This window comes from Pelecanus crispus, chromosome 4, assembly GCF_030463565.1.
Source record: "Pelecanus crispus isolate bPelCri1 chromosome 4, bPelCri1.pri, whole genome shotgun sequence".
Lineage (NCBI taxonomy): Eukaryota > Metazoa > Chordata > Aves > Pelecaniformes > Pelecanidae > Pelecanus > Pelecanus crispus.
The window spans coordinates 73,214,154-73,231,575 of NC_134646.1; the positions used below are offsets into that span (position 1 = coordinate 73,214,154).

At 38.3% G+C, this 17,422-nt stretch overlaps 1 protein-coding gene across 1 annotated transcript in view; it reads right to left on the minus strand.

The window, feature by feature from the left end:
- Nucleotides 1-1,213: 1,213 nt before the first annotated feature.
- Nucleotides 1,214-17,422, minus strand: part of EVC2 (EvC ciliary complex subunit 2) — a 76,509-nt gene continuing 60,300 nt past the window's right edge. The window contains exons 17-22 of the mRNA XM_075709590.1: nt 13,545-13,772; nt 11,960-12,174; nt 10,433-10,520; nt 2,962-3,155; nt 1,971-2,072; nt 1,214-1,487 (exon numbers count right to left, since the gene is read on the minus strand). Of these exons, the coding sequence (XP_075565705.1) occupies nt 1,214-1,487; nt 1,971-2,072; nt 2,962-3,155; nt 10,433-10,520; nt 11,960-12,174; nt 13,545-13,772 (1,101 nt within the window). The remainder of the gene's footprint in view (nt 1,488-1,970; nt 2,073-2,961; nt 3,156-10,432; nt 10,521-11,959; nt 12,175-13,544; nt 13,773-17,422) is intronic.

Consider the following 17,422-nt stretch of genomic DNA (forward strand, 5'->3'; position numbering starts at 1 on the left):
AAAAACCCATTTTTTTTCTACTTGGAATAGATGTCAACTGCAGACACATGTACATTGTAACATTTTAATTTTAAAAATTAAATTGGCACCCTATTAATACAAAGACACAGAAACTCCATACATGAAAAACTGCAAAATATATGACCACAGTACCCTCAGAGGAAAGCATTCAAATACAATTCAAAAAACCTCAAAACAGGCTTGAATATCACAAAATACTAAGAAATGTGTTTCTTTTAATTAACCTGTTCCTGTTTTTAGGGTTCATATTTATAGGCTTCTTTGTGTCAACTAGAAAGGTTTAAAAATTAACTCTTTTTGAAACGTAAAATGATACTCTCGTCAATTTAGAGAAATCCAGGAATAAGAACTTCAAAAATACTCGCCTAAAATTGTGGCAGTTGGCAGCACTGCAATAAAAAAGGCTTTTAAAGGTATTACATGCCCATTTACATTTTTCCCTTTTCTGCTGAGTAAGTGTGATGATACTGGTTCACCAAGAAAAAGACGGCAACAGGCTGCAAATCCTGAACAGAGTTTTGAACTGTAGCCACATTCATAGTTCAGCTGAAGTAAGTTTAGAAACAATAGCAAAAAGCTGAAGTTACTCCAGGATGTGAGGCTAAGTACATATGTATATGCTGAAGATCTGGACTACCAGCTATCACTGTAGAACACAGACTGCAGAAGTAACTTTCAAAGGCTATTAAGAACACAACATTAAACAGTAAATTAGCTAGAATAACAGAAAATCAGAGAACAGAGGACTTGTGGGTCATCCACTTCATCTCTTCATGTCGTCTGCTATACCGCGGCTTATCACAAGAATATATAAATACAAGAATAGTAAATCAGTACTTACTTTATATAATAAATAACCTTTCTATATAAATTATGAAAACACAGCAACAGTAAAATCAGTGCAAAAATGATCAAAATGTACTGAAGGAACACTGAGTTCTGCCTGCCAGAATGTGCATCATAAAACACCCATATTTCATCTACCGCATCATACGCTGACAAGAATTAAAAAATGCACAATACACATTGCTAACTGCGCCATTCTGAAATTACAGCTATTTACAATGTCAGACAAATGAGATTAAAACAACGCACATGTTATTTAAACTGCACACTTCATTCTTCCTCATTATTTTACCGAATTTTAAATAACTTCCTCTTCCCTAACTGATACTTTGAATGGAAGTTGTCCTCATGAGTCCATATTTGCACAAGCAGCCTTTTTGGAATTAAGAAAGTTCTTTTTCTTTTTCCTTGGACAATTATGCAAAGAAAATATTGGATCACTTGGCTCACGGAACAAAAATACCTTCTCCCCTGTGTCTAATAGCTCTATGGCTTCGGCAGTTGCAGTGTTCAAAGGAACAGGTGGATCAGACTGTTCCACAGGAGGACATGTAGGCGAACATCTAAGATGAATGAATGATGTTTTTTCCAAGAGGGCAAGTTGCTTCTTCTTTATCAAGCTGCATTAATGAAAAAAATTGAATTGCAAAATGAAAACTCAGGCAAAAAAAGCCTAACGTCCTATATCATATCCTGACACAGAAGTGGTGACTTTGGAAGCTAAAGAAAATCATACATCAGACAGAATTGTAATTTCCATTCCAATCCACGGTAGTTTATGTATCATTTTATGGGACAGAAAATTGCATAACGAAAGGTAACCTTATAACAAATGACCTTAGGGAAGATAGGCAATATATATGAAAAATGTGTGAATTTTGTGGCTATCTTTCGTGCAAAAAATCTTTTTAGGCATTTACTATTATTGCTTATTATGTGTAAGTATGTTGTAGGAAACACAAGCACCAAACAGCAGAACAGTGTCAGAAAATGCGTATTTTATGAATTTATGTTCTGATTTCTAACAGATATACGAGGAACCTTGGGAGATTAAATGAAGTATAAAAAAAACCCATACATGTTTCTCCCTGTTTTCTCCTTACCTGTCTTTTCTCTTGTTTAGAGAAGGGATCTTTTCCAAACTTCTGTTTATCAGATCTTGCCTTATTTTGTTCTCCAGTGCTTGCCACAACTCTTGGTTCTTCCTGAAGGAGCAGGAAAGAAAAAAATTCCCAGCAGCAAATCCCCAAATACACCCACTTCCCTCCGCTTTCTGATTTTAGCTACCAAACCTATGACAGTAATACCATGAATACAGTCAGTAAGAGCATTCAAGGATTTTTGCTGCCCTGCCACAAATCATTTAAATCAGCTAAGATCACACCTCAGGGCATGGTCCCAAGGACCCTTATCTGTTCCTTGACAACTCACATCTCACAACTAGAGGGCCCAGTGCCACAACAACTGCTTTTCTCTCCTTCCCATGTCATAGCAGGGCAGTGGGAGAGAGGGTCCAGGAGCACCTCTCGGCGTTAGCTGCGCAGCTATTTAGCAGGTGTTAATGGGGACAAACTGGATGGATGAAGGCTCCACGAGACTACCTGCCCCTGTGAGTAAAGGGAAAAACAGTGGCTGCTTGGGACTTTAGTAATGAACTACAAAGGGACAGGCATCTGCAAGGTTGAAACTTCCGTTATTACAATGAGGACCTCCTTTATATCTTTAGGAGCTATAGACACTTGAAATCTGGTGTGCTATGAATATTATAAATACAAAAAGCTGGAAGGAAAATATTTTAATAAACTCCCATTAAAGTCAACAGAAAGAAAATGATCAGATTTATAAATCTATAAAGTAACTTTAATTCATAAAGTTATAAAATGTATTAACTCAATCAATTTATAACAGTTAAAATATTTCACAAAATAAGCTAGCAGTTTCAAAGTATTTTTACCCCACAAAAATATTTCAGAAGGAAACTTATGCACCTGTGATTTTTTTCTACTGCTGTCAATCTGCTTGTCCAGCAAATACGCATACATGTAAAGCAATAATCTTCTCTTGCAGTGTTCTACCAAAAAATATCACACTTACTTTTTCTTAAGGCTGCCAGACTCATCTGCATTACTGTCACTTTCAGCAACACCATGTGAATATTTACTGATGGAATTGAGGACAGAAAGAACCTCACTTTGTGAGCTGGAGGGCAGTAACAAGTTCAGGATCCTGTGCAACATTCCCATTGGTACCTTCGTCAGTTTAGCTAAATAACCTGCCAGTCGAAGCTCCTAGAGGATTAATGAGTAGAAGACAGATAAATTTAGCATTGAAAATAAAAAAGTGTTAGCAAATTTAATTACTATCATTATTCATTATGCAAACAAAAAATATTATTGAAAATCATGTTAGTGGTGACAGTTTTGGTGTCAAGTGGTCATATAGTCCCATGTTCGCTGTTTCTACCCACACTGGCCCATATATATTATGGTTGTCCATTTCATTCTGGATATAGGCAATGTAAATGTGAAACAAACAGTTGATCTTAGTGTATGTGCTTAAGGGCATGTACTTGATGCCATTCAGTCTGAAAAATCACAATGCAACCATATTCTAGCATGTAAGGTTTTGTTAATTTATGGATTGTACTATTATAAAGAAATCCTTTCAAGATAGCAATGAAGCAGTAAGGCATTCCATGGTCTGTAAAATTAGGGGAAAAAAAAATAGCCTCTGAAACCTAACGACAACATTTACATGTTGCCATGGTTGAGCACTTCATGGTTCAGCCTCTCTTAACACCAGATTCTGTCATAAGCTCAGGGAACAGCTTGTAACATTTGTTAAGAGGTGAAGGAAACATCTGTTTTTGTTTTGGTGGTTCCCCCCCCAAAGTCTTCTCTTTTTTGACCCAAAGGTCAGTGGTAAAGCATACTCACATAGTGTTCAAATAGACTAAGTTCAAATTTAGTTGTTCCCTAGACAATCAACGAGCCTCATTTCCTGTACCCCTCCAAACACCAAAATCCCATTCTTATTTTCTGTTCCGCTGTCAAAATTACTGTGTCCCCGGGGCTGTTTCTGCAGATTTCTCGTGTATCAGATACAAAAAGTCTACAACATATGGAGAAATACATGGAAAGAAAAGAGTAGAGCAAATTAAATGCCTCAAAGGATGCCAGAAAAATGCTGTTGTAGTCTATTCAAACCATACATGTATCTTCTCGGGTAGCTGAATTTAGGTAAAATGTGCCAAACATTCGAGATGACTCACGCCCTCTGAGTCACCTCCGCTCTGTAGACCCTCCTATAAGCATTGATGGGGGAGATGACTACAAAGCCCACGTCACATAAAAAACCCCACAAGATCCCACCATGCAGGAAGACGGCCAGTTTCTTTGTCCACAGTGGATTCAAAATGTCACAGCAAATGTTTCAACTCTGCCTCTTTTTTGAATGACAAATTTTCAGAGGATCGAATGCACCTAGGAGATCTCTGTATTAAGTGAGTCGTCGTCTTTGAAAGAAGCCATTTCACCAAAAGGATGCTCTGTAAAGGACAATTCTTTCTGCTAAATCCATGTAAAAACAAAGCAATCGCCCACAAAGCAGCCCTAGCCCAAATTTAGACGGCCACACAAAATAAAGAAAACAATCAACCTCCTTTTCCCATAACAGTTCTCCAAGCAGAGAACTCCTCTCCAAAAGGCAGGAATCTAGCCACTTCCCAAAGTTTCCTGGGCTCTTCAGCATTGTTATAGGTTTTCCATGGAAACCACTGAGATAGTACAATGAACAAGACAAAGCCCTAAGATTGATGAGAGATTAGTAAGTTGATGCAGTATCTAAAATGTCCAGTATTTTCACCCTAAACAGGCACCAAAGTTAGGTAAGAGAGATGTCTGTTCAGGCTACTTAGGGCAAGAAATGATTTGAGTCTTCTCTGGAGAGGAATGTAAACAAGAGCTTAAATCTTAATACAGACACCTAAGTTTAATTTCTACAGTTGTATACAGACTGTGTTGTACTTCTGGGCTTTAAAAACTGTTCTTCTAGAAACTTACAAAACCCAACATTAAGTGAGAATAAAAATGATACACCTCTGTGACCGATTCTGCCCTTTTTGGCTAAATAGTCTCAGGACCTTTAACTCAGTAATTTATACATGGATTATCGAAACATCATGACTTCAGTACTGCTTTCCTCTGCAATAGTTTCCTCTTTAAAATGTTCTTTTCTCCACTCTGACCCTTACCTTTCTGCATAAAGTATGATTTGGACTGAGAGGCAACCCTTAATGCTTTTCTAACACAGCAGAATTCACAATTAAGTAATCCTGCAAGGTGCCACAATGCTGTCAACAGTACCAAAAGTGGCACAGGCACCGACCGACCAGGCGTATCTAGCATATGTACGGCAAAGGGAGTGCTGATGTGTGAACATGCACCAGCAGTGAGCAGCACTTTCAGATGCTCACAGCTCCCCAGACCAGCTTGCAGAAGCAGGAAGGAGAAGTGAATGTGCATGCAAACACAGGAATGGTCACACTAGTCAGACCAAAAGCCCTCCAGCATGCGATGAGTTTGATTCTTCAGGTATACTATTTGGAAAGGTACCACAGAGATTAGGAATTCACTTTTTCCATAACATCTAACGGATACAAATGCTACTTGCGCCACCAATAACCTCATTTGTATTCTCTGAATTTGGTCAAAATAAAAACAGGAATGAATTGTGGTTTACAAATAGCATAATTATTTTTAGGTCTTTGGACTGAGCAAAGTGTATTTAAACAACTAATGCAAGAATCAATGAACTTGATCCATGCTGTGTTTCGAGCGTACTGTGCTGTTTCCACATGACAGTCTGCCTGTATCATCTGTTGTCTCTAAAATGCAACCAGTGTACCTGGGTGTCCTGTTTTCAGCTGGAAAATTTTCTTCCTAGTAGCAGGCATAGTGCTGTGTTTTGGATTTAGAATGAGAAGAATGCTGATAGCACACTGATGTTTTAGTTGTTGCTAAGTACTGCTTATGCTAGTCAAGGACTTGTCAGCTTCCCATGCTCTGCCAGGTGCACAAGAAACTGGGAGGGGGCACAGCCAGGACAGCTGACCCAAATTGGCCAAAGGGCTATTCCATACCATATGGCATCATGCTCAGTATAGAAACTGGTGGGGGGGTGGCCAGGGAGTAGTGATCGCTGCTCGGGAACTGTCTGGGTATCGGTTGGTGGGTGGTGAGCAATTGCATTGTGCATCACTTGCTTTGTATATTATTACTATCATTATTATATTGTTGTTATTCTCATTACCATTTTACTGTATTTCAATTATTAAACTGTTCTTATCTCAACCCAGGAGTGTTTCTCACTCTTACTCCTCCGATTCTCTCCCCCATCCCATCGGGGCAGGGGGAGTGAGTGAGCGGCTGCGTGGTACTTAGTTGCTGGCTGGGGCTAAACCACGACACTGGGGCTATAGCTATGGACTTATTTAAAAGTAACTTCTCAGCCAGAGGCTGAACTCACTATCATTCAAGCAAATCTCTTATTGACCTAGATCTGCCTCAGTAAGAATGTAAGCTGAAACACAAAATGTAGGAAGTAAAACTTAACTGTTTTTCCAGAGAGGGCTGCATCCACAGTTCTGAAAACTAGTCTAAAGGGGAAAATCCTCTTTAAAGAAAAGAATGAGTGTAAAATACAGAGGTATAATAGCTATAGTTTCCTCATACTTGGCAATGTAATGTGTTCTATAAATCGTAAGAAAACAGGGGGGAAAAATGATTTAAAAATCAATTCCCGTATCAGTTCACAGGATAAGCACATCCAAAAGTAGGAACATGTTATACTGTGAGCCTTAATAAATTAATAAGCTATTCTTCAACTAAGCACATACTACTTTACAGTTGAATTAAGAGTAGTCAGGTTTGGAATTATAGTTGGAGTTAGTATGCTATTACACTTGCTGAGAACAGAAATTTTGTTTTGTGTATCTGCAGGTTAAATATGTATAGGTTTTTGGGAATTTCAATAAAGTATGTCCCAGAATATCTCTGGGCTACATTTTATATGAATAAACACAACCCCCCAATGGTATATCTAATGCATATTTACACAAATTAATTATTTCTTCAGGGAATCTTATGAACAAAACATAAAGCACAGTCCTCTCAGCATATACTGAACAGTGCATCCAGTTTTTCAAGTGGAGTGAGGTGACAGTGATGCTCTTAAATCTCTGTCTTCAAGATGTCAAAATCTGTAATTATCAAGGGTCATTGTTCACCTGCTAGGGTGCTAAGAGGACTGGGTACTGTGAAAATTATGACATATTCTGTTTGCATGCATCTGTAACCTGCAAAACAATGATTTTAACCTCTCAGCTTGCACAATACATACCATGCTGTTCAGAAGTATGAATGTATCTGTGCCAAAGAAACTTAACAACCATCACAGGAAGACAATTAAATTGTCAGCAACTTAAGCAACATGGTTTACCTATGCTGAAGAAAAGCAATATCCAGCTTCCCACCCCAGCCAAATGGTATGATCTTGGGGAATACAGAAGAAGGAGTGTCAGTATTTAATTATAAAACTTTCTAGGACCAAAACGAGCCACAATAACATGCAAAACCAACATATTCCTGGTTAGTCCTGGGCAGTCCAATGATAAATATGATTAACACTTCCAAAAGAAAGAGAGCACTGTCTCTGAACTGAAATGCTAAGAAGGGAGCCACGTTTTCTTGGGATAGGGTTCCCCTCAAAACGAATGATTCACAGCCAGCAGCAGTAGCACTCAGCCACTGGGTTTGTCTCTCTTCCCTCCCACCAAGTCCTACACAGCTGCTTCAGCATCCATCTTAACATGCCACGCATCTTGAATTCCTGCCTTCATGAGGGAGGTAGATGCTGAGGCTCTATTACCAGAGACAACCAAACTCAAGAACAACAGAAAAACATTTCACAACATCCTTTGCAAGATAAGAACTCTTCTGCTGAGCAGCTGGCTTGTTACATGCATCTTCTTCCTACCGTTCTATGCCCAGGAGTATGGCAAGCTAAGAACCACAGTACGAAATTAATGCAGTCTTCATGCTCTATTTAAGAGTTCCCACTTAGCAGTGACTGTTTTTGCCAGCCTATGAAATTGCTAGATAAACACTGTAGAAGGTCTCTTCAATTAGTCCAAGATTGCAATGCAACAACAGATTTAAAAGTATTGAAATTAAACTATGATAACGATCTCAGTAGTGCTAATCTGGAGGAGTTGGTCTGTGCTGTTTAAAGCCTTTGTAACGGCCAGCATTTCTGGATGCAGCATATTTTGTCAGATAAATATATAATGAACTAAGAAAAAAAAACCTCAACAGTATAAAAAGAATTCACAAGACTATGGCCCACCAAGACCAGCGACTTAAACCACAGTAGTACAGGGAAAGATCAGCAAAGCCCAAAGGGCCTTTCAAAGCATTTTCAATTTTTCTATCTGTTCTGATGTTCATTTTCCACTAATGTTGAATGGAGTTTATTTTTTCTAAGACTTATCTTGTATTTATCATATTCACCATGTATCTGAAGCACTGTATGTTTCAGCAAAAGCCTGTTAACTCCTTACCTGTTTTATAAAAAAAAGGAATGTTGAACAGGACAAAAGATCATCTTTTCTCCTAGAAAAGTGTTCTGAAATTTTGAGCTATTAGACAAACTGCAACTACAAATGGGCAAATACAGCCTCAAATTTGATATCACTTTGGAAAAGCATTATAGCTGTCACTGCCCACATCACTGTTCCACGACTGAAGAAATAACTGAAAATAGTGGGTGACTGCCTCGTCAGCATTATGCAAGTTATTTTAAAGGAGCATAAATGAATACATATAAAGTTTAAAGTTATAAAAGAAATAATCAGATTTAAACTCACCATCATGTGAATATTTACATCATAAGCACCCTACAAAGGCCTGCAGCAGAAATTTTTATCAGGGTCACCAGGATGCTATTTCTGTGAAGTCCCAATAAAACATTAAGAGCTCTATGTGCAGGAGGCCAAGGGGGCAGAAAACAGTGAGAAGGAACTGAAGGCTGGAACAGAATTCAGCAGCTCCTGACAGCCACATACACTTACAATATCCCAAACTGTCAAGGCCAACAGGGTAGCAAGCCAGTTTGAAAAAAAACCAAAACAAACAAACCCCACAAACAAAAAAACCCCAGGGAATGCATAGCTTGGATTTAAAACTGGAAGGCTGGTAATGCTTGTCATGACCTCCTAAGCAAACACCTTCAAATATTACACTCTGCAAGACCCACCAGAATGGGTTTTTGGTGTTTATATTATTATGCCCAGAGGATAGGATGCTCTTGGAAAGCATTAAGATGAAGTCTGAATTCCCACTCTGCCTCATTTAATTCACTGGCACAAAGTGAGATCTTCCATTCCAGGACAGCACCTTAGCCATCAGGCTGTCAGATATTCAGAGGCAAGTCTCTTCCAGCGAGGCTCACTGTAGGACTCCGCTCTGAATGGAGCCCGAGTGTCCATGCAAGAGGCAGAGACTGAAATGATTATCATGCTCCTGTGAGCTTTAGGAGATCTTGATGCAAATTCCTTACCCAAATCAGAGTAAGGATCTGAAAACATGTGCTACGTTCCAGGTGAATCTCCTAATACGGATATAATATACAGGAGTCTCACTCCAATTCTTCATGAGAGCAGTCATGCTCAAATAGACATCTAACTCAAGAGAGGATAAAGAGTTCAGAAAACTGAGCAAAAACAAGACAAGAGACAGGAAAAGCTGACAGACCCTTAGTCTAAGTCTAAGTCTAAGTCTAAGCCTTAGTCTAAGTCTAATCTAAATTCCTTGGCTTGCTGGCCTCTGAAGATCCCAATTTATGATACAAGTGACTGCGACCACACTTGTCCCCGAGAGGCAAGTCTTGGATGTGAAAAGCTGCAACAGCGAGACTCTTTTCTGACGCTAGCTACGTATCTCAACCAAGGCCTGCAGATAAAACTTGGGGAAAACAGCAATTCACTTTTAATGCCTTTTGTGGCACTGACAGGCAGCCAATGGATAGCAAATGACCTGAAGAGGTGATGCTCTTTTTGAAAACAATATGAGTAGTGACACTAGAAAATTTAACTAGCAGTCCTTCTATCATTTAGTTTTGTAACATGACCAATGTGAATCCTTTCTAAAACTGATTAAAGCCTAAACAAAACCCTTGTCTCATTACATGAAAATCAGACTGTAAATCTGTCTGTAAACCAGAAACTCAAACAATTTAGTTCTCTCCACAGAATGAAATGCAACAGGACAACCCCTGGAAAGGATTTGTAAGTGAACAAAAAGAAGTATAACTCAGTAAAATTCAAAAGGCTGGAAGTAGGCCAGAATTCATTGAAGTGAATAATACGGGCTGCAAACACCAGAACTGGTAGTGACTATTAGCAGACCTGGGTCCAAATACATCTGTAATGGTTCCCAAAAAAGCAAAAACTGATTTCCGGATACAGCTGTAATTTAAACTTGGAAGCTTTGTTCAATTTCATGCTTACCTGACTATAAAGAGCCAAAAATGCATCCATTTCTATATTTTCCAGGAGATCTTCAAGCACCGCGCAATTCCATTGCTCATCTCTCAAGCTGAAGTGAAAGACAGAATAAATATTGAAAGTTTCCCAGGCGCAATGACTGTATTACAGGAAACAGTATCTGAAAATCATCCATTCAGGAAGCGTATCTTTCTGTCAGCCAAGTTGGATGAGCACCATAACTTCTAAAATAAGCCAACTTCTCGTCCTTTCTCCCCTGAACCATGAAGCAAACGTCACAGAAGAATCTAAGGCTATGCTGTTGCACACAATTCAAATCCGGAATCGCTCCAAAGCAACATGATTCAACCTGTCCCCATCCTCTTCTTTAAATTTCATCACCACATTTTATGGCAAATTGTGGAACTTTTTGTTGCTGGAATATAATCCTAAATGGTTAACTTCCTCCCTACAGGTGATGTTTTTGTTTCTGGACCAAATCATGAAGCCATCCTTATGTCATTTGGGAAAAGTACAGAACTTGTTTCTTCCATTGTTTTCAAGTAAATAGTAAAGACTAGTTGCAGTTTCTTTGAAGGCTTCACTGATATAGCTCTACAGTAGTATCCACAAGCCAGTAACCTATCTGCTCTTCTAGTGACTCTTTACTTCTGCAACAGGAGAGTCGTTAATCTACATCGAGTAGAGCTCCAGCCCTTTCAGAATTAGAACAGACTTACTAGTGCAATAACTCCACTCAAAGCCTATCAAAACCCTCTTTGTAATGGAAAGCGCCCTCTCAGGATCTGACATGAACCTTGAAATGTGGTAGGCTTTTAATACTGTGCAATACACATGGAAATGTAATTTCTAACTCCTGTAACCCTAATGAATGTAATACAATACTTTGCAATTTTACAAATTATCACCCGTTTTTGCTAGGCAACCTTCACGACAAGACAAATATTTCTATATACCTCCCAAGAGGTTTTGGGTTTTTTTTCTGTCACTGATACCTTTACTTAAAAACTAGCCAGGGAAAAGTGAAATTGAGCCTGTGTCTGAAGGAGAGTTTATATATCCCATCAAAAATGATTGCGTGACAGGGAATTCAGTCTGCAGTGTGACAACGGAGATTGAAATTCAAGTTAAATTGTCTCAGCTACTTCCTCTGACCCCAGCAGATCAGGTTTCATTGAAGTCCCTACCTATCTTCTTGGGAGACAAAGGAACAGGATTAAAATTCTCTTCCTTCTTGCTGCTAAGGAGTATTGCTATTTTTCCACTGTCCCTGTCAAGAAATGGTGATTGCATTGCAACACATCATAATCTGTATGTAACTAAGTTATTATTATTTCATGTTTCTTATTTCAATATTCCCAAGACGACTCAGTTATGCTCTGGGCCACATCACAAAAATGCACTGTTCAAACACAGATGTATCATCTCTCCCCAACACAGCAGAACATTCAAGCCTGCTGTTTCTCTGTGGTATCTTATGGTCTATAAGGACTGCAGTAACTTAGTAAAACCTGAGACCAAAGCACTTACCTTTGCTGGTGCAGATGTATAAATTGCCTACATTTATTCATGGCCTGTCTTAGCAGAACTGTCACCTGTCTGTCTGCATTCGTTTCCACAGCTTCACTTGAAAGTCCCAATCCATCCAGAGTCCACCTCTGCCTACTCATTAGATGTTGCTGCTGCTGAGCTGACTCCTTATGCAACATCTCATACTCCAGCTTCCTGTCAAGTTCTTCTATCTCCTAGAGGTTGAAAACACATAATGATAAAAAGTCATAATTTAACTTGGAAGAACAAATTTCATTTGGAGTGAAGAAAAAAGATGGTATCAGAATTTCTGATACCAGTTTATTAATTTCTCATTCTACCCAGCCACTTGCAGTCATTACACTTTCCAATTCATTCCATGGCTTCAGTAAACATGACTGGCACGCTATGAGTACCAGAACAATGCCGAAAGATACGAGTCAATTTTCATTGCATTAAAGGTCAATGCTCTCTGAAGCCTTCCACTGTAGAGGACATCTAGGAAGTACACTACCAGCATGGCTGAGATCCAAACAAAAGAATGGCACCATTAGAATTCATTTATAAGCTGCATAAAACCACTGAAATGGCCTGAGAAACTCACACTGACTAGTTTTAGCTAAAAGCAACCTCTTTGCAGAACACCCTTACACTTACTGCATAAAAGACCATAATTCCAGATTAAATTATTTTTAATATTCCATCTCCATGCAACTTTCACTATTTCCTACATATTTAATACAAATTTAAACAAAACTGGAAGCATATAAGCATTCTAACTGCCATTCTAAGAGAAACTCTGTAGAGATGATAGCATTAAAATTTAACCAGGAGTTTCCACAGCAATAGCTGTCTAATAATGCCCCCTAGGAAAGACGTTTTGCTCTTAAAAACCCATTTTGTTGTTCTACTCCAGTGCTCTCCCAAGCCTCACTTGGATGGCTGCAAATAGCAGATGTAAAAAAACAAAGAAAAAAAAAATCCTTATCAATAGAGAGCACTAAAGTATTAAAAAAAGATTAGAAAACTGGCACATACCAAGTATGTAATAAATACGATGAAGGGAAGAGGCCTTTCCAAAGTTTCTACTATTTAAACTGTATGAGCATGCTTGGAGGGAGATAGACAAGTAGGAGGCTGTATATATAATCCTTAAAAAGTCAATGATTAACACTTATCATGTGATTATGGATTTTACTGTATGGATAGCACTACAACATGAACAATTTGGTAACACAGTCATGACAATTTATACACTATCAACCCACAATCACTTCCCAATTGTCTTTCTTGTGATCAACAAAACTTTAATATTAACTAGCCACCAAAGTACTGCTCTTTCTGACTGTAGATCTCTGGATGCTACTATAATAAAAATAAGTAACAATAATACACAATCTTCCCTAGCTCTAATACTTTCCTTCTCTTTATTTCTCAGTGCATTGAAGTGCACATAATCACAGAAATTAAAGGCTGGGCCACCAGGAGCTGCAAACCAGCACAGCTAAATAAAAGTTAAATAAGCTACTGTGCTAGTTGCTGCCTCCTAACAGGAATTTTTCCTTTTCACAACTTCATTACTTACAGGATTACGTGCTTCTAAAATCTGAATACATTCCGATTTTGACAGGGTTTTTGACGTGCTCAGTTGTTCAAAGAGCAAAGCTTGTACATTTATGATAGCAGTATACAGCTCCAACATTTTGGATTTTTTAACAGTCTTCTGAAAGGCTAAAGAAGCAATATACTCTCCAAGTTTATTTTCCAGACTGCGCAGCTGACTCTCTTTCTCAAGCAGCAACTCATGCTTAACCTAAAAAATACCAAAACACAAAAGATAACAAGATTAACAGAAAACCTTACATGCATGCTTATGATTTTATTACTCTGTAATTAACAAGCAGGATTAAAGCAGCAAAGGAATCAATGCTGTTATCTTATAATGTAATACATTGTTTTAAAAAGTGCTTTTAACAATAAATTCCAAGTGTTTACCGTGTTTAAGTGATCGAAAAAATACTACAGTAAGGTCAGATATTTCAAAGAGATCAGGCTTTGTTTTAGGGCAGTCATAACTTTAATACTGAATACTAACCTAAAATAGAGGGTCTATATAATTTTTAATATAATAAAAGTAAAGATTAAAAATATAAAGAAACCTGTGCTTACCTATGTGATTGGTTAAATGGGAAGATAAAATGCATTCTTCTGTTCAGCAAAAATAGAAGATTTGTAGAAAGACTGTATTTAGTTTCAAATTGTCAAGTGTCAGTTAATATTGACCAGTGAAATTCAACCTACTATTCTTTAAGCAAATAGCCAAAAATCCTCTTATATAAAACAAAGTTGAACTGTAAATCAAGAGTCTACTAGTAATGGATTTCAAACAAGATTAATACTGGATTGAATGGACATCAAACAGGATTAAATCAAAATGATTTAATTCAACAATGTTGCTGCCACACATCTGATGGGACATCCACAGAAATTATTCAAGGGTGAAAGGCAAGCATGGCACATGCAAGCACACAATCAAATGCAACGCAATTGATGAGCTCTCCATGCTATACCACTGACATTCACAGCCAGGGATATTGCCACTGTGAGCATTTTTCTGCAGGACAATGTGGATAGTAGCCGGCTGCAATTACCCTCTTTAGATACTTCCATCTGAGCTTGTCACTCTAAGCTCCCTTTATAGTCAAAGAAAAGGAAAAGGTACTTCTCGGTATGTTTCATATCCTAAAAAATGTTTTTCCACCAGTGTATAAGTGTGGATGTCTAGGTTAGGTATTGATGGCTACACTGCATATCTAACATTTGGGTGGCTGAATCCTCAAAGACAGTAAATAATTATCAGGTTGGTTTTATTCTCTCTCCCTGTATTCCCCCCAATCCAATTTCTTGGCCCATGTAAGAGAGAGAAGACACAGAGAGAAAGCACATGCAGTCATGAGAGCTCCAACTCCACTACTTAGTATTGGTATCAACTGCTGCCCTGTTACACACTGGATTTAAAATAAAGCTAAGCGCAGAAACAGCCCATCTGTACACTGCTGGGTATCAGAGTACAAGGTTTTTCCTCACTCCATCTCTAAATTCTCTTTTGGTCCTGACAAATCTAATCTGATAGGTTTCACAGCATACAAAAAAAAAAAGTTTTCAGAAATCAGCACTTTCAGAAGTTTCCAGTAGTATGTATTTTAACAGAAATGCTCAAGTGACTACTGCCTGTGACACAATGGAAGAACCACAGCCATCAAAGGAGGCATCTCAAAAGGTTTTAAATAAGTTTTGGTTAAGTTTGCTATCACCATGGCACCTGAGAGCAGGTACTCACATTTGCATTCTATGGAAAAGTATTTATCCAATCAAGTTGGGCCTCTCTCTTAAAGAACAGGCAGACATGAATGTCCCTATTTAATTAAGGTACCTACATGGTTAGTATCTTAGCATGGTAGGCATCCTGTGGCATACCTTTACACATGCAGTCTTAACCTCTCTACAGTTTTACCAGTCTATAAAATCAGAATAATAAAAACCAATAGTATTTGCCCTGCAAGCGTGAACTACAACACTGTAAAGGTCAACTGCACTCTTTAGACACTGTATGACTTCCCATTGGCACAAGACCTGATTTTGCCCCTCAGGATATCTTTGCACAAATAGAGATGGTATGTACTCCAGACATTAAAACCTTATTAACTTTCTATTTATGCTAATCAGAATTACACATTATTGACTCCATTCATGATTAACTTTAAAGGAGCATTTAAGGAGACTTCCACCAAGTTTTTAGAGCCCCAAGATGATAACTATGTAACATGACGGCCATGAATTTTCTCTGGAAATTTTATTGGTAAGGGACCTGCTAAGAGTGATTGCGTATTGTACAGATTCTATTATCCAGTAGATAGAGCTAAATTTAAAATGTGATTTGGAACCACATATGCTTGCGATATTCTCATTCATGCTCATGTGATATTCTCCAAAGTCTCCATTACATCACCTGGACTGTCCTTGAATGCAAGAGATAGTAGGAAATATTTCCTGAAGGTAACCTAACGTGAATTAAGCTAATTACAACATGAGTAAGAAATCATCCTACAGACACTAAGCAGAGGCAAGATTCATTTCCTTGGTATCTTTAACAAATCTCCATCTTAAAAGACAGACATTGTCTCTCAACATTACTGTTAATCTAACTAATCAATCTTGACTAATGTAGGTGTGTGACACTAAATAGTAAGTAAGCACATGGGTTACAAATAAACATATGGGATATTTGAGCTAGGAGGAGATCATACTGGAAATATGGTAACCAAAATGCCAAAAACTAAGCTGTTATTTTTGAACATGGGAGGCAAAGATCTCCAGTGAAAAGCAAAAGAGATGGCCAAAATTGCGAGTTTATGGAAAAAGAGCTGAGCTGCCCTCCAGTACTTGTTCAAAAAAAGTAGATGACATTTACCTTAGGACAGATCCAGAAATATCCATTGTTTGTTTCTATGTTTCAGTTTTCAGTAAAAAAAAATTCAATAATAATAATAATAGTTTTTTATATCTATCTTCTATGTTCTTTGCAGGCAGGCAAGAAAGCTATTAAAGTGAATTTGAGGCCTTCTGTTTTCTGCAGAATGCTTTTTACTGAAAAACAAGTAACTTTAGCATCTCCCATTTAAGCTCACAGCGGTTCACAGGCATTCGAAGGTCTACACTGTACTCCAGCAGCACCGTTCAGAAATCAAAGATAAAAACTTCCACAGAACATCCTACAAGTCACAACTTTGATATAGACTGCACAAAACAGCCAATCCCACCCTAACTCAGTTTTTTGGGGGAGGTTGGTTTGTTTGTTTTGTTTTATTTATCTTGTCAAAGCAAATTTATCTTCAAAATCCAAAGTGTTATTTCAAGATATTCTTATGACCCCGTATTGGGTCTGGCTGAGATGGAGTTAGTCTTCCCCAAAGCAGCCCTCATAGTGCTGTGCTTTGTATTGGTGTGTTATCAACACCTTTCTAGCTACCAGTGTTTTGGCTACTGCTGAGCAGTGCTCGCACAGCATCAAAGCTGTCTCTCCAACATTTCCCCCCCTCAGCAGTAGTCTTGGGAAGGAACATAGCCAGGACAGCTGACCCAAACTGACCAAAGGGATATTCCATACCATATGATGTTGGCTCAGCAATAAAAGCTACGAGAAAAGGAGGAGGAAGGGGGGGCATTCGTTATTTACATTTGTCTTCCAGAGGTACCGAAGCCCTGCTTCCCAGGAGGTGGCTGGACATCACCTGCTGATAGGAAGTAGAGAATAAAATCTTTGTTTTCTTTTTTGCTTCTGTGTGCAGCCTTTACTTTTGCATTAAACTTCCTTTATCTTGACCCACGAGTTGGGTTTTTTTTTCCCATCTCATTTTCTCCCCACCTGTCCTGCTGAGGCAGGGAGTGATAGAGCAGCTTGGT